General features: G+C 45.4%; 1 protein-coding gene across 1 annotated transcript in view; it reads left to right on the top strand.

Moving 5' to 3' along the window:
• LOC101914445 (alpha-2-macroglobulin-like protein 1) overlaps positions 1–13,472 on the top strand; it is a 30,675-nt gene extending 17,203 nt beyond the window's left edge. The window contains 15 exon segments of the mRNA XM_055809085.1: positions 17–68; positions 376–459; positions 1,057–1,233; positions 2,483–2,564; positions 2,662–2,819; positions 4,228–4,301; positions 5,086–5,239; positions 7,535–7,719; positions 8,129–8,344; positions 9,604–9,725; positions 10,457–10,547; positions 10,776–10,844; positions 11,099–11,201; positions 12,377–12,418; positions 12,849–13,472. Coding sequence (XP_055665060.1) covers positions 17–68; positions 376–459; positions 1,057–1,233; positions 2,483–2,564; positions 2,662–2,819; positions 4,228–4,301; positions 5,086–5,239; positions 7,535–7,719; positions 8,129–8,344; positions 9,604–9,725; positions 10,457–10,547; positions 10,776–10,844; positions 11,099–11,201; positions 12,377–12,418; positions 12,849–12,871 — 1,632 coding nt within the window. The 3' untranslated portion in view covers positions 12,872–13,472.
• Positions 13,473–22,767: the final 9,295 nt, after the last annotated feature.

The following is a 22,767-nucleotide window of genomic DNA, read 5'->3' as shown; positions in this document are numbered from 1 at the left end:
CTTTCTCCATCTGCAGCCAGGAGGTGTCCTACAAGAGAAGACCCAAAACGCCTTTCTCTGTGCTGCAGGTATGGGACAAAAATCCCTGACTGCTATTGATCATGAGAGCAGGAGGGAAGGGACAGGGCTACTGCAAATGCCCAGACGTGGGGGAAAATTGTTAGAGAGCAAGCGCTGGTGGCACCTGGGAGAACAACCAAGTAGTTTGGTCACATCTGTCTTCTGCCTGGCAGTTTCCTCATTGAGGCTTTTGTTTGCAAGCCTCAGCTGCTGTGACTCGATGTCACACTGAGCCTCACCTGGGTCTCCTTGGGGTGTTACACTTGTGTGTTCTACTTCTTCCATGGGATAAATTTCTGGGTTCTGCCTTCACAGATAACACTGTCTCTGAAGAGTTCTCCCTGACTTTGCCTGCAGAAGTGCTGGAGGGATCTGGCCGAGCCACTTTCTCTGTGATTGGTGAGAAAGTCTTTCCCTGCTCTTGGGTCTCCAGCGGGAAGAGCTTGCCCAATGCTTTGGCCTTAATGATGCATCAACCTAGTTCCTCATGAGATAAACTGTAAGGCATATGATGCTGGCCTCAGAAATGTGGATCAAGTAATCTTTTTCAATACTTCAATACTCATAAGGAATGATCCTGGGTGATCCCCAAGCGGCTGGACAAGAAAGCGCAAGATGGGGTATCTCCTGTGAAGTCTGTCACCACCATCCACCTAAGCAAACCAAAACCATCCCTGCAGACTTCCACCTAGTTTGCCTCTGTAATTCTTTTCTCTCCTTGATACCCACTCAGGAATGACAGCCCTCTTCACCTTTCTTGAGACCCCCTCAAGCTTTGCATTCCCTCCCTCCTCCCAGAACCATGACTGTGCAACCCTTTCTGTGCTGGCTTAACCTAGGAGGGGTCAGCAGAAATCTTAATCATCTCCATTCAGTGAGGGGCTGGCTATTTTTCAGGATCTCAGTAGAGCTTAAATAAGGCAGCAGTCCCTTTGTTTCATACTGCTGAATGTCTGTGCTTTTTTTTTCCTCCTGCCCCTCCACCTCAAACTTAAGGGGACATCATGGGCCCAGCACTTCAAAACCTAGACCAGCTGCTAATGATGCCCTTTGGCTGTGGTGAACAGAACATGGTTCAGTTTGCACCAAACATCTTCATACTCCAGTACCTGAATAAGACTAAACAACTGGACCCAGAAATTAAAGATACAGCACTGAAATTCCTGAGAACAGGTAAACACTGTTCTTTTTCCTCCTGCTGCAAAATGAAAGTGCTATGAACCAGAAGTGTGGGCACTGGTCTGGTGGGAAGCAGGGCGGGAGTGGGAGCACTGCCGGAGCTGTGACAAAGGAAAGTATCACAGAAAATGAGGGAAATGTCTCATGGAAGGAAGAGCATGTTTCTGAAGAAGCAAGACTTCTGTCTCTGCCTGTTACTGAGGTACTAAGGCTGCTTTTCTGAGAAGGGACTTGGTAATTAATTATTTCCGTCATTATGTGATGCCTGTGTTTTGTTCCCTTATCAGTCCGAGGCAGACGGAACTCCCTTGTGGAAACAGGGCATCAGCTGCTATTAGCTAGAATAAGGAGTGGCCTTTGGGGATAGACAGGAGTTTGGTAGCTTGCTGTTTCCCCATGTTTTAGGACACATATTGTGGGGGCATGTCAGCTCTGTCCAGTGTAATCTGAATTTAATACAGTGCCAGTGCCTGAGTCTCATTTTGCAATGCGCCTCGCATTTCAGCCTGCCAGTCTCCTTATCATGCTACGCTGCAAACTCAGCAGCCTTCCATGGATAGGATTTTACTCCCTCTCCTTCCGCCTCTCTCTCTTGTTCTGCAAATTAGGACAGATATTTGGGAGCAAGGGACCTACCCAAGAGAACAGCAGTAGCAGAGAGGCAAGGTGGAGGGTAAAGAATGAGGCCATGTGGAGGGTGGAGGAAGAGCAAACAGATGCGGACAGTGTTCTGCCCTCAGAGCTTAAAGGCATGGCCTTGTCACTCTGTACATGCCATTAGTGCTTTCTTGAGTTCCAGAGGCAAGCAGAAGTGCTGAAAAACATACAGGGTTTCATATTGGTCTCCTCTAGGAAAAGCCTTCCTCCTCATTCCTGCAGCTTGTTTTATTCACAGCAAGGTGCCCGTGACGGTTCCCTGGGGCACAGGGAGACGTGAGGTGGCCGAGCATGTCACCGTTCTGCAAACCAGCAGGGCAGATACCCACAGTACTTGCATGTAACGGCTTTAGTAATGTAGAGCAGCTGCATGGTGCGCTTCAATGATGCTGTGCAACTGCTTCTTGTCATGGTGATGCTGTGGGATGCATGGGGAATGGTGGGGTGGTAGGTTTGCCTCAGTGTCTCTCCCTGTAGGATCTGGTGAAGTCTCTTGCTGTGAAGCCTTCTTCCCACAGCAAGGATACAGTGTGAGATGCTGCAGGCCCTCAAACTGAGAGTCATGTCCTGGCACCTGTCTTCGTAGGTTACCAGCGTCAGCTGCTCTTCAAACATGATGATGGCTCCTACAGTGCCTTTGGGAAAGCTGACGATGAGGGCAACACATGGTGAGTGACCAGAATTGCTACAGTCATCCCAGAGCTATTGTCCTTGCTGGTTCAGCTACTGGCTGTGACATGGGATTCCTTTGTGCTCTCCTCACAGGCTGACAGCTTTTGTAGCCAGGTCCTTTGGACAAGCTAGCTCTCACATTTACATCAATGAGGATGATGTGCGCAGCGCTCTGCACTGGCTGCAGAAGCACCAGCTGCCCAGTGGCTGCTTCCAGAGCGTTGGGAAGCTCTTCAACAATGACTTGAAGGTATGGCTGCCGGGCATGGCAGTGGGAGCGGGAAGAACCCAATGTGGGGCACAGGGTTGCTTCCCCAGGCTCTTCCACTGTACACAGTAGCACAAAGCAATGTCCCCATAGCCTAGCACAGGCAAGGCGGCTTCCCAGAGCAGAATGAAAAAGCATGGCCTAAAACAGCAGGCATTTCCTCTATGTGAGGTTTTAATCTCTGCTAGGCTTTCTTTATTTTTACTGTAGCCAAAAGGCACCAGGGCTAGTCGGGCCAAGGCACTTCGAGGCACAGGGAGAAGTATTTTTATTTTTTAGTGTTTGTCTAGAATACCCTGGTTGGATTCTCCCTCTTCTGGTGCCTTACAATGCACAATACTCTCTAGATAGGCCTGCCTATGTGCTCTAATATGGGATTATCTGAAGACACAGTTGTCCCGTCAGTTCCACAAAATATGACTGCTCCTGGAGCCCAGTATCCCCAAAACGATCCCTGCAGTGTAGCTGGAAATGCACTAAACATGGTGAACATGCCCTCATGCTCAGGTACGAACGGTGTGCATGCAGTATGGCAATACTTGGGTTCCTTGTCTTTGTAAAGGTAAGAATAATCCAGACAGGTCAGATTGCAAAATTGCCCATATTAAATACAAGGCAGTTTTATGAAGGAAAACAGGCTGCTATTTTACTGAAGCAAAGGGTTAGCCTTTTTTTTCTTAAAATTTGGATGCAGTACAAAATAAAACCAGAGTGTATGTGTAGACTGTTCATTTTTGACTTTCACTATTTTCTCAGCTTGGGCTTTCTATTGGAATAGAACTTTTTGGAATAGATTTTGCTTCTCCACACCTTACATTCAAAGTTTCTGCTGCTCAGTGTCAATGATGCTTCTCAGCGTCTCAGCCCAAATTTCCCCCCTTATTTTAGATGTAATCTTATCTCACATCTGAGGATGCAAGCAGAACTTCCCAAGAATGAATTTCCTCTGATGGGAAAAGAGGCTCTTGCGAGCCTGTTTACCCATGTTAACTTGTAGCTTCTCAGAGTCAGCTGAATTGTAAGCGAAAGTGTATTGCTTCTATGTATGCAAAACCTACATCACGAAAACTTTGTTCAAGTGTCCAGTTGCAACATATTTAATAAAACAAATGGCTTAACAGTTTGCTTCATGCCCTTCTATGAGAAGGCACACCTAGGATGTATGTACAATATGGCTCTGAGGCTGCCTTCAACACTAGAGTTTCATGATATTCAGTAAGTGAGCCTGGAGTGCTTTCCTTCAGCCCCCACATGTTCAAGAACACCCAGAGACATGGTACCGTATACTGTCTTAGATATAGCATCCATAGGCAGTTTCAGTGGCCATGCAAAGACGGGCAAGCAATGGTTGGGTTTGTCCCTTTCTGATGTCTGTCTGTGCGACTTGCAAGGTGGTGTGGATGATACCGTCTCATTAACAGCCTATATCACCGCTGCGCTGGTGGAGCTCCAGCTGGAAAAGAATGTAAGTCACACCAGAACTCTTGCAGGGCTTGGGAGCATGCCAAGGGAGTCATTCCTCCCCAGGTCTGTGGTTTCAGGGATACCCAGCTTGAGTTGGTGAAAGATTCTGTCACGTTCCACCATTGTCCACAATAAGCTCAACAGGAAAAGTTTAACTTGGTAAGGAGTTTTTATATAAATGGCCTGATTTATAGCAAAGCAGTGCATCTGCCGTTCTCAGCTGATCTCAGGGGAAACAACTGTCTCTGGAAATGGCTCAGGGCTTGCAGGGAAAGGCAATAGTTTTTATTAAACTCACCAGTATAGCTAAAGGAGGAAAAAAAAGACCCCCTTTCAGGTATGCAGTACCCCCCTCCTTCAGACCTGAAACAAAAGCAGTGACCTTCAAGCCAAGTGTAAACTGTTCTAGCCACGATGGGCTGATATTCCAGCCTTACTGGTACAGTTCTAAAAACAATGCCCTATCTCCTTGGGAGCCGAGACCCACAGCATGCAGGTCTGACAGTTCTGAGCCAGTGTGTTACCAGACACTTCCTACAGCTGGATTCTTCAGTGTATTTATTAGCAATGCCCTATCCCAGTGAGATGCCCAGTCATGTCTTTGTTTTCAACCCACAGCGAGTGATGCTGTGTCCACTCTACTTAATATTCTACAGCCCTGAGAGAGATGCTAGCACTGAAATACATCAAGGATGTAACTGGGATGCTTGAGGGTTGGGTATAGATTTTCACAAAAACTTTTTGTTTGGTCAGAGGAAATTCACTGGGTTTGGATTCCTTTCTAGGACACCATGCTGGATAATGCCTTGCATTGCCTCAAAAATGTAACGCTTGATAAGACAAGCCTTTATGTCAAGGCCTTGATGGCTTATGTCTTCACACTGAACAAGGACATGGAGATGAGAGAGCAGCTCCTGGATATGCTAGAGAAGGAAACTGGTAGGTTGTTGCTGTTTAGAAGATTTTGGGTTCTAGAGATAATGACTGTGTTTAAGGCCTTATTTAATTTGTAGGATTTAATTGTAGTTTTGGCAATTTAACTATTCTCAGATTGGTTTTTGCATCAAAAAAATCAACTGAAGCTATGAAAGTTTCTAGTTTTCTCAGACCCAGGAAACAATTTCTAACCAAAAGCAGAAGAACTGATCCATGCTTAATTTCTGTGGTCAGAGCACTCACTTCAGCTGTGGTGCTCCCATCGTTCTTCAGCAATTCATACATCATACAAAAGAATCTTGCAGAGGAAATTTGCTTCACCATGTCTACTCAGTTGCTGGACAGGGCATTTACTTGCAGAATTCAAACCTTTTGACCGCTTCCCCATTGCTGCTCTACTCAGCTCAGGGCCCTTGGGTGGATGCATCTTTATTGCTGCACTGCTGAGCTTGGTTCTTCCTTTTGTCTCTTTAACTTGGAAATAACTGGACTTCTATCCTGAATGAGAATGCCAGGTCAGGGTTTCAAAACACTTGAGCCTATAAACCTGAGTTAAACAGCTGGTAAAAATATTACAGGACTTGTCTTAAGTAAGTTACTCCCCACAATAGTTCATCTGGCAGTATGGTAAACTACATTGGGGACTGCAAAATAACAGAAGAAAAAAGGGGGAGAGGATTTTTCAGCCTGACCAGCTACCAATGCAGAGTTCAGTTCACTGCATAGCCACTCAAGCTGCCCAGCTGGCTTCACAGGGTGGGTAGTGAGCAAAAGGGAAGCAGCAGAATTGCACACACCGAGTGCAATATTTGTTCAGAGCTGCCTCTGAGATAGTACATATGGAACATGTGACTGGAGCACGTCCTCACTGATGTCCAGTCAGTCTGATGCTTCTGAGTTACCAAGCACTTCAGAAAATGTCCCCTTAAGACCCTATGCATGGAGCACTACAAACTGCCTGTGGGTCAAGTGATAGTTTTCTTTGGCTCTTGCTTCCACTGATAATAATTAGGAATGACTTGGCAAGAGCAATGGAGTTTTGAAGGAAAGGTATTGTCTCACATGTTGGTGTTCTGCCTGCTGAATCTGCGGATGTCACTGCAGCCACCAGCTGCAGCCAGTTTGCCTGCTGGAGAATCTCTGCCCCAGATAACTATCTGCTGCTGGCTAGAGACACCTTCCATGGCCTGGTGGCTGGGATTCTGTTAGCCTCACTAACAGGATTACAGTTGGATCTCAAACAGGAGTTTGGTGCTTTTTAAAGAATCAGGGTTAATTTGAAGGTCATCTGTAGCTGCATCTCCAAGACACTTTCTATCACTTCATGAAAAAATTGTTCTGCTTATGCCACCTTGGAAATAACAAATCACAAACCCCTCATGCAAAAACCTTCCATTGTGATAAACATAATGAAGTAATACCTAATAGAGTCCCTGACCTACATTCTAAGGTCTTTATGCTGGTTTTAAGCAAACAAGTGAATTTGCACTTCATATTTCAAAAGTGAAGGTTTGTTCTGAAAACTGACTTTGTATGTAAAAGCATTTCAGGTTTTCATATTTGTACCCTTGCAGAAGATGTCTGCACTGGCATAATTAAGCTAAAGTCTTAGCTGAATTATGGTTAGTCCCCTACCATCACTACAGCAAAACATTCAATCAGGTGCATTCAGTGCTCATGAGCTTGGACCACAGGCGGGATCCCAGCTCCGGCTTAAATTGCCCTAGCTTATGCACTGCACAGTGAGGATGCCAACAAAATAAGTTGAGTAGTCTTGCTCCCCCGGTAGCCTGCCAGCCATTCTCCCTCAAAGAGTGACCAGTTCTTGTACAATAGATACAACTGACAAGGAATGAGTCCTAGAGGTTTTCAGCACAGAGAGCCCTGTTAGACTGTCCTAAGTAAAAGCAGAAACAGGAAAAATGCTGTAGCTTGGGGATATAGCTTTGAATATATAAAGCTGGATAAGACTAGGACTGTACTTTAAACAAAAAGCCTCTGTTCAGAGTCAATCAGTTTCTAGGGGAACTGTTTGCTAGAGGAACTGGTTGAGGATTTGGGGCCTGGATCTCTCTGTGCTTTCAAAGGAAGAAGTGGAGCCTATCACAGATACCTGGCTCTTCAGAGTACAAAAATAACAGGAGAGATTGCCTTCTGTCTCTGAGGTGCCCCAGAAAGGCATAGCATTTTTGTTGGTGTACAGGAAACTGCCAGTCCTTGAAGGGTACCAGGGCAGGAGAAGCTGATATTCATAAGAATCTACTGTTCTTCTCTTCCATATGTTTCTCCCCACATCAGCAGAGCTCCTGACATTGTATTCCAGTAGTGAACAATCTTCTTCCTCTGTGATTGAGACAGTAGCCTACATCCTCCTGGCTCACGTCTCCCAGTCAGACTTGGCACTCAGTGAAGCCTCAGTGAGCAAGCTTGTGCACTGGCTCAGTGGGCAAAGAAATGCCTTTGGTGGATTTGCTTCCACACAGGTAACAAGTCAGGGAAAGTCATGAGGAAAGGAGAGAGATATTGTGCCTGGAGTGATGTGCACATCTCTCATGTGCATGTCACTCTAGATCCACCCCTTGCAGACAGACATGTATGAGCACTGCTTGGGAAGAGGAATGCCATGGGGAAACTTCTTCTGTGGTGTAGTTGGGATAACCCAGGGCCTAGGACTGCTAATCAGGGCTCAGAAGCCACCTTTTCCAGTTACAGAAGTCATCCTGCTGCCTGTAGCACTGACCTTACCTGTGCACTTAGTGGCATAGACCTTGATTGTGTTGGAGTGTGAATCAGGGCCATGAGGAGCATGGTTCTCTCTGCAGTGCCTGACCTAGTGTGCTGGATCTTGCACTGCATGGCTCCACAGCAATGTGACTCTCTCTTTGCCTTCAGGACACAGTTGTTAGCCTGCAGGCCCTTGCTCAGTATGCAGCCCTGATTCCTCAGGAGATCAGAGACGTAAAGGTAACAGTGAAAAGCAAGGAGGCTTCTCCATTGGAATTCCATGTGCACAGGAACAACAAGCTGGTCCTGCACCAGGCATCTCTTCTTGCAGTCCCAGGGATGTACACAGTGCAGGCGACTGGCAGTGGCAGTGTTTATGTACAGGTGAGTATAGACAAGGAATAGAGCTCTCAGCTTTTGCCACTGACTATCCAAGTGAGGTTTGGCTCTTAAGCAGGCACTATAGCCTCAAATTCTGGGTAGGGTTTGGCTTTCTAGGCAGAATTTGGTCAAGCTTGAAAGAGCTCAGGTATACTCTGTTGACATAGTTTTATTGCAATGATCTATGGCATCTTCTCCAATATATCTCAGCTTTGCTGTTCCATACTACAGAGCCTCGTCATTGTTAAGAGATCAGTAGATATGAAGTCAAGAATGATGAGATACTGCGCAACACCTGCTTCTGTATCGAACATATGCTGCTGATGTCATTGCTTCAGGAGCTGAGCACTGTATATTCCCTGACGTAATATTCTTTGGGTTGTTATCACGTGCAGAGATGAGGAGTGCTGTAGGACCAACGTCTTCTTATCCCAACATAACTGGTCCATTAGGAAAATACATCTTATTTTTCTGGCAGCTTTGATAGTGGTCTGCTTATGGGCCATTCATGCAGCAAAGGGTGCAAGTCACTCCCTGTGAAAACCTCCCTCGCTGGGTCATTTCTGTCCATCCATCTCTTATGATGTTCACAGAGAATCTGTAAGCCGTGTATAGACAAGAGAACACAATTATTTTATTGTTAATGTATGTAGGAGGTAACTAGGACTCATGCTGCTTGGCTACACTTGAATATGGTCAGTAAGTATAAGATATCTGATGCAGTACCTGCTGCCGTTCAATCAGTCACCAGACAGGTGGAGGAAGATCGGCCCATGATGCTCTTTGGAGGAGTGTGATCATCCCTCTTGCTGAGTTGTCCTCTTCTGATTCTTTGCTCTTTCTTTCTTTCTTAAGGGTTTTAGACTTGTTTTGTCAGTATTTTTCCTCTTGAGACCTAGAACTACTAATTAATTACTATCATGTCAACTGTAAACAGTTACAGTCCTTCCTCCTTGTGGGCAGGGTTTTAGCTAATGTACTTTCTCACACCTTCACAATATTCTTTTTCTGTAAGGCTGAGACAATGTTGTACTGAATGAGGCCTTGGATCACAGAAAGCTGAGCCTCCATGCTAAGGGTTGCATTTGGCAGATGTATCTGATGTTATTTGCTAAACAGCATGTCTGAACAGCAAGCACAGCTGAGGCCAACTGTGTTAGCCACTGGTTACCAATTCATTAAAACCTGGAGGCACAGATAGTCCTTTAGCTCATACAGGGAAGCTCCAGGGCACTTCACAGAGACTTTTTTTCCCCCACCAGACCACTTTGTACTATAACATCCCACCACCAAAAAGAGAAGAGGTGTTTGTCGTGGATGTGGAAACAGTACCAAGAGAATGTGATGGTGTCAGGAAACAGCTTGACATCCATGTGTCCATCAGGTATGAGATCCCTTGAGGCTTTTTCTTCAGTGGAAAGAAGAGGGAGACCCAGTAGTATGACCACGACCCCATAAAAATCTGTCTGTGGAGACAAAGACACAGGGGAAGACTTTTCTTCTCCATAGATCTCAAAAAGATTGTGAACTGAGAATTAAGGCCTGGAGAAGCATGGGAATGCACTGGCAGTGGCTTGCAGAGCCACAGCCACTATCTCAGTCAGCATGGAGCAGCTCACAGAGCACAACTGAGATGGCAGTGTTCCCAAGAGCCAGAGCTCCCACCTTGGGGAACACTTGGCAGCCTGGGCTGAACAACCCCGGAGGTGCATTCTCCTGCAGTGTGAACCTCTACAGGAACCAGACAGCAGAAACTCCAGTCCCTATCCATATTTCACTTGCCCACATCTGTCTAGGATGAGTGTCTTCGTCCATATTCTCCATACTCTACTGTCCTGAAAGAGAACGATGCCAACATTGCCGTTCTCAACCTGTAATGTCAAAGATCACTTTCACCCATTGGAGTGGGCAGCATGAAGCCATAGCACATTAACCATAACACATTTGCTGCACGATCTGTCTCCATATTGAGAAAGTAGATGGAGGCGATTTTTTGTCCCATTGCCCCATCACATCATTGTAGAGAAGGCCAGAGTTTGAAAGTGTTCATTATATCTCCTAGAAATGCTGTGATGCCTTCCACACCTAACGTGCTCCTCTCCTGCCTTTTTTCAGTTATGTAGGAGACCGTGAGACCAGTAACATGGCCCTGGTGGAGGTGGAGAATCTGTCAGGGTTCACTGCTGTGAAGAGCTCTGTGAAAGCGGTAAGACTTTCTCTTCTGGCCTTCCCTGAAGGTATGAAAATCTATTTTCCAGATGTAGCTCAGCCAGAAATATCCAAACATCTAAGAACTGCTGGAGAATGGTAGCTGCTTACCCTGCTACAAGCTAACTAAACTAAGCAAGTGCAGCTATAGCGGGCTGTTTCCCCTATCACAGGGAAGGCCAATGAGCTGATGCTAACCAAGCTCATCTCCTGTCTTCCTATACAGCTGGAGGAGATACCCCTGGTGAAAAAGACAGAGATAAAACCAGACAAAACCACAATCTATTTGGAAGAGGTAAGAGAAGACCACAGGGAACTTCCCATTCAAGTATTAGCAGCTGCAGTACTTTGTGTTGGGACTTTCAGAGATCAGAAATACAAACCTCTAGGCTGGTGTCAAGCAGGCTAACATTGTGGCAAAAGAGGAAGAGAGTGGAAGAACCTGGAAAGACAGAGGAAGAAATCTATGATGCAGAGGGAATAAAGTTGGTATGTAGGTGACTTTGAGATGACCGGTGTGTTTCTGCTCACTTCTATTCTTCTCTCTAGCTGGGTGCAACTTCTCTGAAGTTTAACATCTCAGTGGAACAAGATGTTGAAGTGCAGAACCTGAAAGCAGCAACTGTGCATGTCTATGACTACTACAAGCCAGGTGAGAATTCACTGACCTAGGCAAAGAGTAACTACCATAACCCCCTACTCAGACACAATTCTGACTGTGCCCCTTACTCCCTTATCTCCCTAATTCCAGTGCATTTCCTCCTGCAACTCCAAGCTTGGGTTTCCTCTGAACAAAACTTCTACATCCAAGTAGCAGAATCACTTGCTTTTCTGTTCTTGAAATGAGACTGCCTGGCACTATGACTATGTTGTGTGTACGTGTTCAAAATGACTGAGTTTTTTGACTTCCTCTAGCTTCAAGCCATGTCTCTGTGGAAAGGAAACTTCTCTGCCAATTTAGCGTGTCTTCTCCAGCTCCTTAGCTCTCTTGAAAATACTTAGGCATTTACTGAAAATCAGTGTTACATACTGCCACCCTGATCCTCCAGAAGGCAGAATTCAGTTCTATGCTTTTCATGTACAGTGTAATAATCTTACCATCCATTGGGTGCTGCCATGTCTCAGAGAACAGTAGGAAAATAATTTCTTACACTGTAAAGCTCTAAATGAACTATCAGCACGCAGAAGAGAGATCTTGGAGTCATTCTGAGTCTCTCTGCTTATTCCGTGCTCAGTATGAGCCAAAATAGCAGATGGAACATTAAGAATTGTTTTTAAAAAAGATTTTAAGAACAAAATGGAAAAACTGCCACTGGAGATTTAGAAAGCAGCACCACAGGCCCGCATGTTGTATACTGAATTCCATTCTTGTTCCCCCTTCTACACCATGTCAAGAAGAGGAGGAGGCTTCTTAACCCAGCCTTCACAGAGCTAAATATTTTCACCTAATATGCTCTCTCTTTGCTATTCCATCCTGTACAAGAAATTTTGTCCTCAGTACATACAATTTAAAAATTGTTGTCTGACATGAAAATACCAATCATCAGTAAAAAAGCAATGCTATCAGGACACACTACTGAAAGGTTCTCTATTTTCAAAAACACCCTTGCATTAGAAGGTATCACAATGCATAACAGAGTCTTTTTTTACAGCTGTATGGGAGACATGTTGGGGAGGCAGACTGTAGACGTTTTTCTGTTCCTGCATGCACAGTCTGAAGAGTAAAAAATTAAGGTAGTGGGATGGTTGTGTTAAAGAGAAAGAAGCTTGGCATTACCCTACCAGGCAATTCTGTAGCTCACCATCCTTTCCCTTTTGTTTTTACAGATGACCGCACAGCAAGAGAATATGTTTTCCCTTGCAGTTCAGGTTAGTGTTAACAGGCTTCCAAGGTGGGAATGTCTGAAACAGAGCAGAGGACTGGTGGTTAGCAAGCAAAGCAGCCCACCTCTGCTTTGTATTTAATTCCATCATGTGCTGTATAGCCTTCTTGGACTGCAGGTTGACTTGAGATCTACTGTACAAGTTGTGGGCACAGTTTCTAGTCCAGGTACAATCTCAAAGCAGACCAAGGCCTGAGCATATCGTGGAGGGTTAAAAGGATCTATTTTTATTCCATTTCCATACACTCCTCACATGTGCAGTCCTCACATCATTCCAAATCTGAAAGCAACTGGAAATGCCTATGTCAATGACAAAAAGATGTTGCACAACACATTCCTTAAGATCTCTTGGCTCTTAGATAGCTTCCTAAAAATTCATCAGGCACTTTGCCTTTTCTTACTCTTCCTTTCCACAGATGTCTCGAAGAAGGGTTCCTAGTAGAATGCCCTGGCTCTGCAACCAATAATCTTAGTTTTCTGCTTCCATGAGGAAAACTTCATTGCTCTGGCTCTCCTCTTCCCTGCTGGGTTGGATGCACCCTGTTGCCTTTGATTTATGCCCTAAGTTTCTGTGTGAAACCCGGCTTGATACACAATAGTTTGGGATTAAGAGAAATAAAGTATGTGGAACCTAGAAAGAAGACAGTGACTTGACAGTTGATGAAGTCTGCACAGATTTTAATGCCTGAAAAAGAGAGAAACATGACTTAGGTCATGGTTACATAGTTTGCTTTTGGTAAGCATAGTGGCTTAAGTCTTCCTCTCCTCCCTGAGTCCCACCCCTGGGCTACCTTCTCAATTGAGTTAACACAACAGTTTGTCTGCAGAAAAACTCCAGTAAAAAAGAGGCATTTTTAACCATGATCTGGTTCACTACATGGGCCTGTGAATCATCTTTCTATCACAGCTGAAGCTGAGGAACAGGCAAGAGGAGTCTATGGAAGAATTACTTTACCAGCTCTTTCAGACAGAAAAGGACTGTATAACAGTGTCTTATGAAGGGAGGCTGTGAGACTGAAATAACGTCCCCTCCAAATTCACTCCATGTTGTGTGGCCTCTTGTTTGTTTCCATTACTATGTATTTTAGAAGCTGAAAAAGGGCATGATCCTTCAGATTTGACTTTCAGATCCCAGTTCCATTAGATCAAGTGCTCCAGGATTTTCTTTCAATGCCTACTACTTTTAAAGCAAAAAGTCTTTCAAGCCATACAAAGGAAGGGTTAGATTTGCTTGTGCCTGTGAAGCTGTTTTTTTATGGTCTGTGCTTCCTTTTTTTGGAAGCAAACATTTGTAAGCTCCTTTCAGTGATTCAGTTACCTTTCATAGAAAGAAATAGTAATATGAGGCAGCAATGGGCTCTGTGTGCATGCAGGACATGCAAAACTAAAGCTGCTGTAGAAGTTTAATGTAAACAGAAGGTATTAACAGATGCTACTGTGTAGTAAACTGTGGATGATCTTCCTGAGGTTATGGCAGTTTCACCTTCCTGATGACATGGCAAATGCATATTGATGTCCTTACAGCTTCCTCTACATACCTATCTTGCAGAAACAGATCAAGCAGCTAGCTAAGATGACCTCAGAAATCTAGCAGATTAAGATCATGTATATATGCTATGGATATAGGGTAGACTAACACACGTAAATGACTGCTGCATGCCACCATCTCTTAGGGCCAGGACTGGGGAATGGCATCATAGGTCCTGAACTGTGAGTGTGCTCTGGAGGTGGGATAGAAAAGGACACTCTTCCCTCAAGACACAGACTGTGAGCAACAAATGGTGCCCAGAAGGTAAGAGCGTGGAAGATGAAAAAAGGGTCTACAGGTCTGAAAGAGACCAGGAGTTGCAGAAGAGCCCTTGGGGCTGACACAGCCTAGCTAGGAGGAGCGCCAGAGGCAGGCAGAGACCTTTCAATCCTCATCCCACCTGCAGGGTTGCTCCAGGTGTGGACCTGGACTCAGATGGAGGCAGCAGAAAAAATACATTGTGATTCTGTATGTGGTTGCCTGTACCTGAAAATTCACCTCTTCTGCCTCGTAGGGGGCTTGCCTGCTGCCTTTACTGCTGGTGCCTGAAAATCACACTGTGGGTGAATTCCCTCTGCAGACACCAACTCCTGATTTACCAGGAAAACATCTATGGCATCCAAAAAGGATGAAAACTCCTTAGGTACCCTGGCTGTGAAAGAGGGTGATGGCAGCATCTCAGGCTGCGAAAGAAGAGGACACACCTTGATAATGCTTTCAGGCTCTGAAGAGCGCCATATAAACCAACAAAAAAAAATAAAAAGGCACCCCACAGTGGAAATTTCCCTTACCTGGCTAAAACTAACCAGCTCTGGCCTAGGAACAAACCTCCTCCAGTCACTCCTCTCCCTCTCTCCCTCCCTTTTGGAAGTGGGGATCCTGCAGCAGAGAAAGGAAATGAGGAAAGAGGAGGAGAGGGGGAGGCTGCGGACTTGGGTCAGGTGGGCTCAGGCCCCTTTTGGGTGAGTAGGGACTTTGGGATGGAGCGCTAGGTGTTGAAGAACCCAGGGGCAAGGCAAGACTCTGCTTCACTGACCACCTGCCAGTGTGGCCAGTTTCCTGTCACAGCCCTGGTTACCAAGCTGCCCTAAGACTTCTGCCTGGTCTTAGTGTCTGTACCATCACCACCACCCTGCACCCTCACTTCCCCTAATCCCTTCCCTCCCATTTTTACATACACCATTTTCTCCCTCCCTCCACTGACTGCACCAAGATCCTCTTTCTCTGAGGGTGTCTCCTCTCTGAGACCCGCTAACACTCTCGTGAACCTCCAGCCCACCCCGTTCCTGGGACATTCTCTCCTCTGCCCAGTAGCGTTCCTTACATGCATCCAAGGGGCAATTACTCCTGGTTCTCTGCTTCCCCTTCACCCTGCCCTGCTCCTCTACCGCCTGCACAGTAACCCCAAGTCCCAGCCTCACTGCCCACATGGCCTGCCTAAACTGCTGCCAGAGCTGCTTGTTCCAAACACTTTTGTTCCCAAAGGGTCTCTGACTTTTCCAAAATCCTCTTCCTACCAAAGCATTCTGTCCACTGCTGTCTTCACTTTAATGGCTGGCAAATCTGTCTTTCCCTAGTTGACCTCCTGTCCATTGTACATGCCTCTTTCCCACCTGTGCAAGACCCCTGCTTACTCTTCCTTTGGTTTTCTGTTCTGCTTTTCTCTTCTCTTACTTCATTTATTATTCTGTATTTCTCTTTTTGCCTTTCAGGCAAAGAAATGTTTCATGCATAGAGTACATTTCTGCACTTGGTGTCCTGTTCATTGTCATCTTTCCCTCTGTCCTGGTTTCAGCTGAGATAGAGTTAATTTTCTTCTTAGTAGCTGGTGCAGTGCTGTGGTTTGGATTTGGTGTGAGAACAATGCTGATAGCACATTGATGGTTTTAGTTGTTGCTAGGGAATGTTTATACTGAGTCAAGGACTTTTCAGCTTCTCAGGCCCTGCCAGCGAGAGGGCTGGAGGGGCACAAGAAATTAGGAGGGGACACAGCCAGGACAGCTGCCCTGAACTAGCCAAAGGGATATTTCACAGCATAGAGCATCATACTGAGTATGTGAACTGGGGGAAGAAGAAGGAAAGGGGGGACATCTGGCAGCATGGCATTTGTCTTCCCAATAACTGTTATGCATGATGTAGCCAAACTTTCCTGGGGTTGGCTGAACACCTGCCTGCCCATGGGAAGTAGTGAATTCCTTGCTTTGCTTTGCTTGCATGCATGGCTTTTGCTTTACCCATTAAACTGTCTTTATCTCAACCCCCAAGTTTTCTCACTTTCCAATTCTCTTCCCCATCCCACTGTGGGGGGAGTGAGTGAGTGGCTGTGTTGTGCTTGCTTGCTGGTTGCTAGCCGGGGTTAAACCACAACACTCTCTCAGTTGTAATGGTCTCCTTTTTTTGTTTGCTTTGTTTGTGTACCCAGGCATCTCACACTGAAATGAAAGTTCAGTCCTAACTACACCTTCTTCACTATCATCTTTTATTCACTATAAGAGTGGTGAGGCACTGGAACAGGTTGCCCCGAGAAGCTGTGGATGCCCCATCCCTGGAAGTGTTCAAGGCCAGGTTGGATGGGGCTTTGAGCAACCTGGTCTAGTGGAAGGTGTCCCTGCCCATGGCGGGGGAGTGGAACTAGGTGATCTTTCAGGTCCTTTCCAACCCAAACCATTCTGTGATTCTATGAGTCTACAATTTTATATCATGTGCCTAGGTGAGCTCAATGTTAATCTTTTTCTGTAAACAATCAGAAATTACTGTCTCTGTGGGTGTGATCTGTGGTATCACTTTCCTTTCCCTTCTCTTCTTTTCCGAAAAAATGCAGAGTGACTGTAACAGACCCTTCCTGTTTTCTTTGAAGATCATCATCTCCCTGTCTTGAACTCTTGACTTACATGACCACTTCCCATAAAACAGATCAGTTTTCCCCTTTCAACTACCCATATCCAGGCCTTCTGGATGGGTCATTCAACAGCCTCAATCACTGTGCTTGTTTAGACTCCATCCTGTGAAGACATTAACACAGATAGCTAATCCTTACCTGTGGCACTACTAAAAAAAGATAATCTGAGGGATTTCAGGATGCAACATATGCAACAGGAGAGCAGAGTGTATGCAGAGGGCTCATCAAGATATGCAGTGCCATTTGCAAGGTAGCACGCATAAAAGGTAGGATACTAGATAAGAAAAAATGGGTACTAGTTTTATGGAGCTGATTACCAAGGGAGAAGTTATGAGGGCAGTCATGCCATAGATAGGAAGTAAGGCTATGAAGACAACAAGCCCAGAACCAATGGAGAAAAATGTGAACAAGGTAGGCTGTGTATTTGGGAGGTGATGATGCTTCTAAAAAGGAAGTAGTTAGGAAAGAAAAAAGGGGGAAAGGGAATATAAAGTGAAGAAAATCATGTGACCAGGGTTGTTTGGGGGATCCCTGTGTAGCAGCCCTTTGCCTGATCACAACTTGCAAGAGGACAGTAAATCTATTTTTTCTCTGACCATTCAGGATGATCTGTCCATAAAGTGGGCAGCGCCAGCCCTTCCTACCTGGCTTATGATTCTTCTTGGGGCTGTCCGGTAGGGACAGGAAAAAAGGAAAATAAAAGTCTCACAGCAATGCCTAACGAGCATTTAGGGGAGGTAGAAAACCCAAGGAACCAAGTAATTCTGTGGACAACTGATATAAAAAAAGGACAGGGCTGAGTTCAAGCGAGCAAAAATATATAGAAACTGGAAGGGGCCCCCAGGAAATGTTGCCCAAGCTTTGTCCCTTCCTAAGACATTGTGGGAGTCGATAGGTACTGTTCACTGCTGCTCTGCCAATGGACAGGAAAGGGCAAGGGAGCAAAATGAGCCCCACAGTCTCCCAGTTTCTTCCCCTGGGTAATTGGGGCTGGACTGAAGGAGCTTTGGGAGCAAGGTCCTGTAATTTGGTTGAACTTCCAATAGGAAGGTTATAAATAAAAACTGAAGGCTGTAACCCAGTGCGCTCACTGTGCCCATGAGCCAGGCTCTCCTGCATCTAAATGGACATGTGTCGAGGGTCTATTTTACAGTTTATAACATCAGATGGCCATGAAATTAGATCTAAATAGAAACAGGCCCACCAGGATTCCTCTCCTCTGGTGACAGGAAGCCTTGCCACCTTGTACCTGCATGGGTTAAGTAAGTAAGCAAATCAAGTGTGCGAAATGTGAATGCAAGCAGATGCTTCCTGGCTGTGGTTTCAAATCAGATTGGTGCTGTTCAGCTGCATATGAGAGGGGCCGAGGAAGCCGGCAAAGCATAAGCTTGAGAAATAGCTGCTCTGCAGCAAGCTTCCTTAAGGTAGGAGAGTACTGTAGAAATCAGTGAGGTCTTTGCCTCTTGGAGTAAACATCAGGGAATGTAGTTAAGTCACTAGTCTGTGCTGGGTGGGCAATCCGATGCTTGCTTGGTTCTGTTGGCTGTAGAAAAGTGCTCCCTGGCCTTGGTGACCTCCATAGGAAACATCTTTCAGTGCAAGAAAGGAACCTTTGCTATGTGTAAGCAAAGGTGGGGTATGAGTAGATGCCAGGTGGCCAGGAGACTTCCTCCCCTCGCCTCACCACAGCTGCTCTGTGGGTCTCGGTTGCCTTAGATGGCCCGGAGGCAACTGGGAAATTTCCTGTGAAGTTTTGCAGCTTCAGCCTGCAAAACAGAAGGTCCTGAAGACTGTAGCACAGAAGGCAGCTAACAGGCAATCTGGCAAGTAGTATCTCAGATAGCAGGGGATTTTTCTGCAAAGAAAAGCTCTTGAAAGGAGTGGGAAGTAGGCTTCTTGAAAAGAGGGAGGACTGCAAGCACACGAGGTGGCCCCAAATGGATTCTGACCTTTTTAGGGTGCTACTATAGAAGACAAAAAGCATACTTAAAATCTGTACATGAAGAAGATAGTTTGTACAGTGAACAGGTAGGGATTCGCTGAAGCATTGATAAATCATAAAAGGTTTGATGTGTGCGGTTTATGTGGGGCCTTTGTGGTCATTCCAGTGTGCTCAGAAGAGATCAGCTTCCTATGCTGTCACAGAGCCTCTGCAATGGTCTTACAGAAAACTGAAAGGAGCCCTTATCCAGAGGGAAGTTAGAACACGGCACAAATGAGTTGTCTGTTGTCACTCAGTTGCAAACTGTCCTGGAAGCTTGGACACATGCTTTCTTTCCTGACTCATGCACATTCATGTATGCTCAACTAATATGCTCCAGTCTGGAGACAGAGCAATGGAATGTGAATCTGCTTTCCTTGTTTATCTTTTTGCTCCCAGAACAGGAAAGAAATACAAAATTGCAGAGCTGTAATTTGGAGTTGTAAGGCTTGTTACTGCGGACTGTTTACAATATACAGAGTCTAAGGTTGATTCTGAGTTTTATTTGTCCTTTTTGAAGCAAACAATGACTTAGATTTTTGTCTTGTAGGTGCAGGACAAAAACAGACTTTTAAAATAGCTACTACTGAGAGCCATGTCAGAGCCATGGATCCATCTCATGATCTGTACTGCCTCTAGGCAAGGTATGCATACCTGTAGGCTCACAGCGATGGCTTGCTAATTTTTAATGTTATCCAGCAGGTTATTTTTCTACCAAGCTCACCTAGCTGCATCAAGGTGTATGTATCAACCCACGGTTAAATCCAAGACATTCAATAGATGAATAATTTTTAAAGTATGCTTGGATTTCATTTGCTAATGTAGTTTGTTTCAATTTAGGGGTAGAGGTGCTGGAATGTGGCTTACCTTTGATATTCAAAGAGGCTTCTTTCCTAAGAAAAGTCTAAAACTTGTGACTTCTTGCGTTGTATGGTTTGCCAGGCAGTGGGCTTATTCCCACACTCCCTCTTAATGTTGATAAGCAATGTAGTGATGGCCAGGCCCAGTAACATTTGGAAATAGACTGATATGTATCGGCTTTTGTTTGTTGACCTGTTTTCCTTTCATATGCAGTTCACATCTTAAAGGTGGTGGTGAGGAGAAGGGTGCCTTCAGGGTACTGCAGGTAACTGACCCCTGCTGCTGGCCCCTCACAGGCAATGCATTCTGATCTTCCCTTTATGTGTTCCAACTTCCCACTCCCTGCAGGGAGCAGAAAGGTGGTTTGGCAGACATTGACTTGTTTTTTTGAGGATGGAAAACAAAGATGAGGAGACATGTGGCTGCAACCTCTCTACATTTTCAGCTTGCAAACTTGAGGCCTTGTAATGTCGAGGAAGTGCATATTCACACTAGGATCAGTCTTGCAGGAAATAATGTGTAGCGCAAGGATATGGGAGAGGTGGTGGTATATAAAGACTTGTCTGAAACGCGGGGCTGGAGAGGTCAGAGGAGGATTTGGAAACCAGTCTTTCCCAATGAGGCAAATGTTTCCAACATTTCCAACCCAATGAGGTTTGGGCCGGAGGCAGGACAGAATGGCAATCAGACCCTGGGTCTGCTATGATCATCTCCCACCTGGCTTCTTCCTTCTGTAGATGGTGGTTGGCCAGACTGGCCAGGGCTAGCTGGAGGTTGTTGAAGAGATCCAGTGGTGTAGTGAGGCTGTGGATGGCCTGGTGCCTATGTGTGGGAAGGTGTGGACAGCAAAAGCAGAGATCTGGGCAGCCTGCAAGAAGTACATTGCAGTAACTGCAAGGTAGACAGTAAACCGGCAATAATGTCAACCTCTTCTCTGAGCAGGAAGACATCCTAGGCTTGGAGGTCAGTCTGAATCAGATTTGTGGCTCCCCTTGCACCTCCAAGGTATAGATCTGAGGGCTGGCTCTTGGTGGCTGGAGCTGAATACATTACAAGCTGCCATGTTCCCTGAAAGTGTGTATGAAAACTCGAGTCTTCCCCACCACAAGGAAAGGGTTTTCCTTCTGCGGTACCTGAAAGCGATGGTCTCACTTCCAGAGTGAAGTGAGTAAATAAATATGGGAAAGGGAAAGAAGGCAAATGCAGATAGGCTAGATGTCCATTTATACGCTTGTATTATATGAATCTGTTCGGCACAATACGCAGACTCATCCTTATGCTAAGCAGTGCTGTTTACTCACCTGTGTGTGAGATTCATTTGCTACCACTGTCTTCCTACTAAATCCGAAAAAATGTGAGCTCGGAAGGTGCACTTTTCCTGCAGGGCCACTGAGTGTCACCATCGCTCCGTGGCTTGGTCTGCAAGATGCCTTTTCTGCAGCAAAACTCCTTTGCTAAAATCGGTTTGAATGGAAAAAAATGTCATTGGGATGAAAATAGGCTTCTTGCTTAGAAACCCAGAGCTGGGAAGATCTGCATCTAAAATGCGAGTAAGCGATGCTAACTATGCAATAAATCCTGGCTTATATTTTGGCATAGCACTTGACAGGATTCCAGCCAGACCCCATAAGCCAGTCTCACAAATTGTAGCGTGAGCCTCAGTGATAATCATTATGGGGTGGAACAAGTGCTTCATCAGGAGACACTAAAAGGCCCGGGATTCCACCATCTGGTGAGCAGAATGAGCAGAACTTGGTGGGCAGATGAGGGATTGAGATTTACAAAAATAATGAAGGTGGTGGATAAAGTGAACGGAATGTGATAAAGCTAGTTGGTAATCAATTTACAACAAATAAAAAATGTACTTTGCAGTTTAAGAACCTACTGCTACAGGAGTTATGGGAGTCAATAATATCAGCAGGTTCAAAAAGCTCATGGACAAAGTAATGGAAAACCAGTCCACAGCAAAGGGAGTAAGTTGTGATATATCCTCCACCATCCCTGCTACCATGCTCGGATGTGGGAGTAGAGCAAGAGGAATGGACTGCAGATACTGGCCAGGTGCACCTGCTCTCTCTGAAAAGTATTAAGGGCAGCTCAATCTGGTGGACTGAAAGATCCAGAGGCTTCCTTCCTTCCTGGGCCAATGGAGATGAGTGGGAGCTTCTGTTTCACATCCCACCAGTAGCAGTGTGATGTGCAAGTTCACAGCAGACGTGCACACACAGGTAAACGCTGACAGGAGACAGTACTTCAAAGACACACATATAAACACAGGCAGTGTCAGGGCAGTGTCTGTAGCCTGATCCTGTTCCTATGGACCAGTGGCTCAGAGAAACTCACCTTCGTGGGTCCCTTGTGCTTCTGGCCCCCCAAAGCTTTCATCCTACTTGCTGGCTGACAGACCCAAGTTTGTTATTGGATCACACACATGCATGCACACAATAGAGAGCACAACCACACAGGAAATAAATAATTTATTACAAATATAGTACAGGCTGTGGCAATCAGGTGTCAAATTCATCCAGACAAACAAATACTGATTGCATTTCATCAGCTTATTTTATCCCTCTCTTCTCTGTTTTCCTACACTTGTTCATCTCTGATCTACCTTGATCACTTAAATTCCCTGCCTGTGAGTTTTACCTCAAAGATACCAGCATAGTCTTTTAAATCCTTAAATTTGCTTTATCGATTCCAACATCCTGCCCCCCCAAGCATCCTCAGTAAATCCTAAAGCCTCTTCATTACAGTAGTTCCCCTTCGTTTGCATAATTCCGGAGAGCTTCCTCCCTTGAATCGACTTCACTAGATTTTGCAACAGGGGCAAATGGCTTAGTCGTTCATTCAGTCGTTGGGGTTTTTAAGAGTGGTTGATTCACAGGGATTATGCTGGCTGGGTTCCCCGCCTTGTCATTGTTCCTTTGATCACTATCTGACCTTTTATTTTGACTAGCCTTAAATATCTCCTATAGCGCTTTTTTTTTTTTTTTTTTTTTTTAAAAAAAAAAAAGAGAATCAGCCAATTGGTTTTCCATCTGAACTAAAAAAGAAAGCATTTAGAAA

This window comes from Falco peregrinus, chromosome 6, assembly GCF_023634155.1.
Source record: "Falco peregrinus isolate bFalPer1 chromosome 6, bFalPer1.pri, whole genome shotgun sequence".
Taxonomy (NCBI): Eukaryota; Metazoa; Chordata; class Aves; order Falconiformes; family Falconidae; genus Falco; species Falco peregrinus.
The sequence above is the reverse complement of the archived record's forward strand: the minus strand, read 5'-3'. Positions and strand labels throughout refer to the sequence as shown.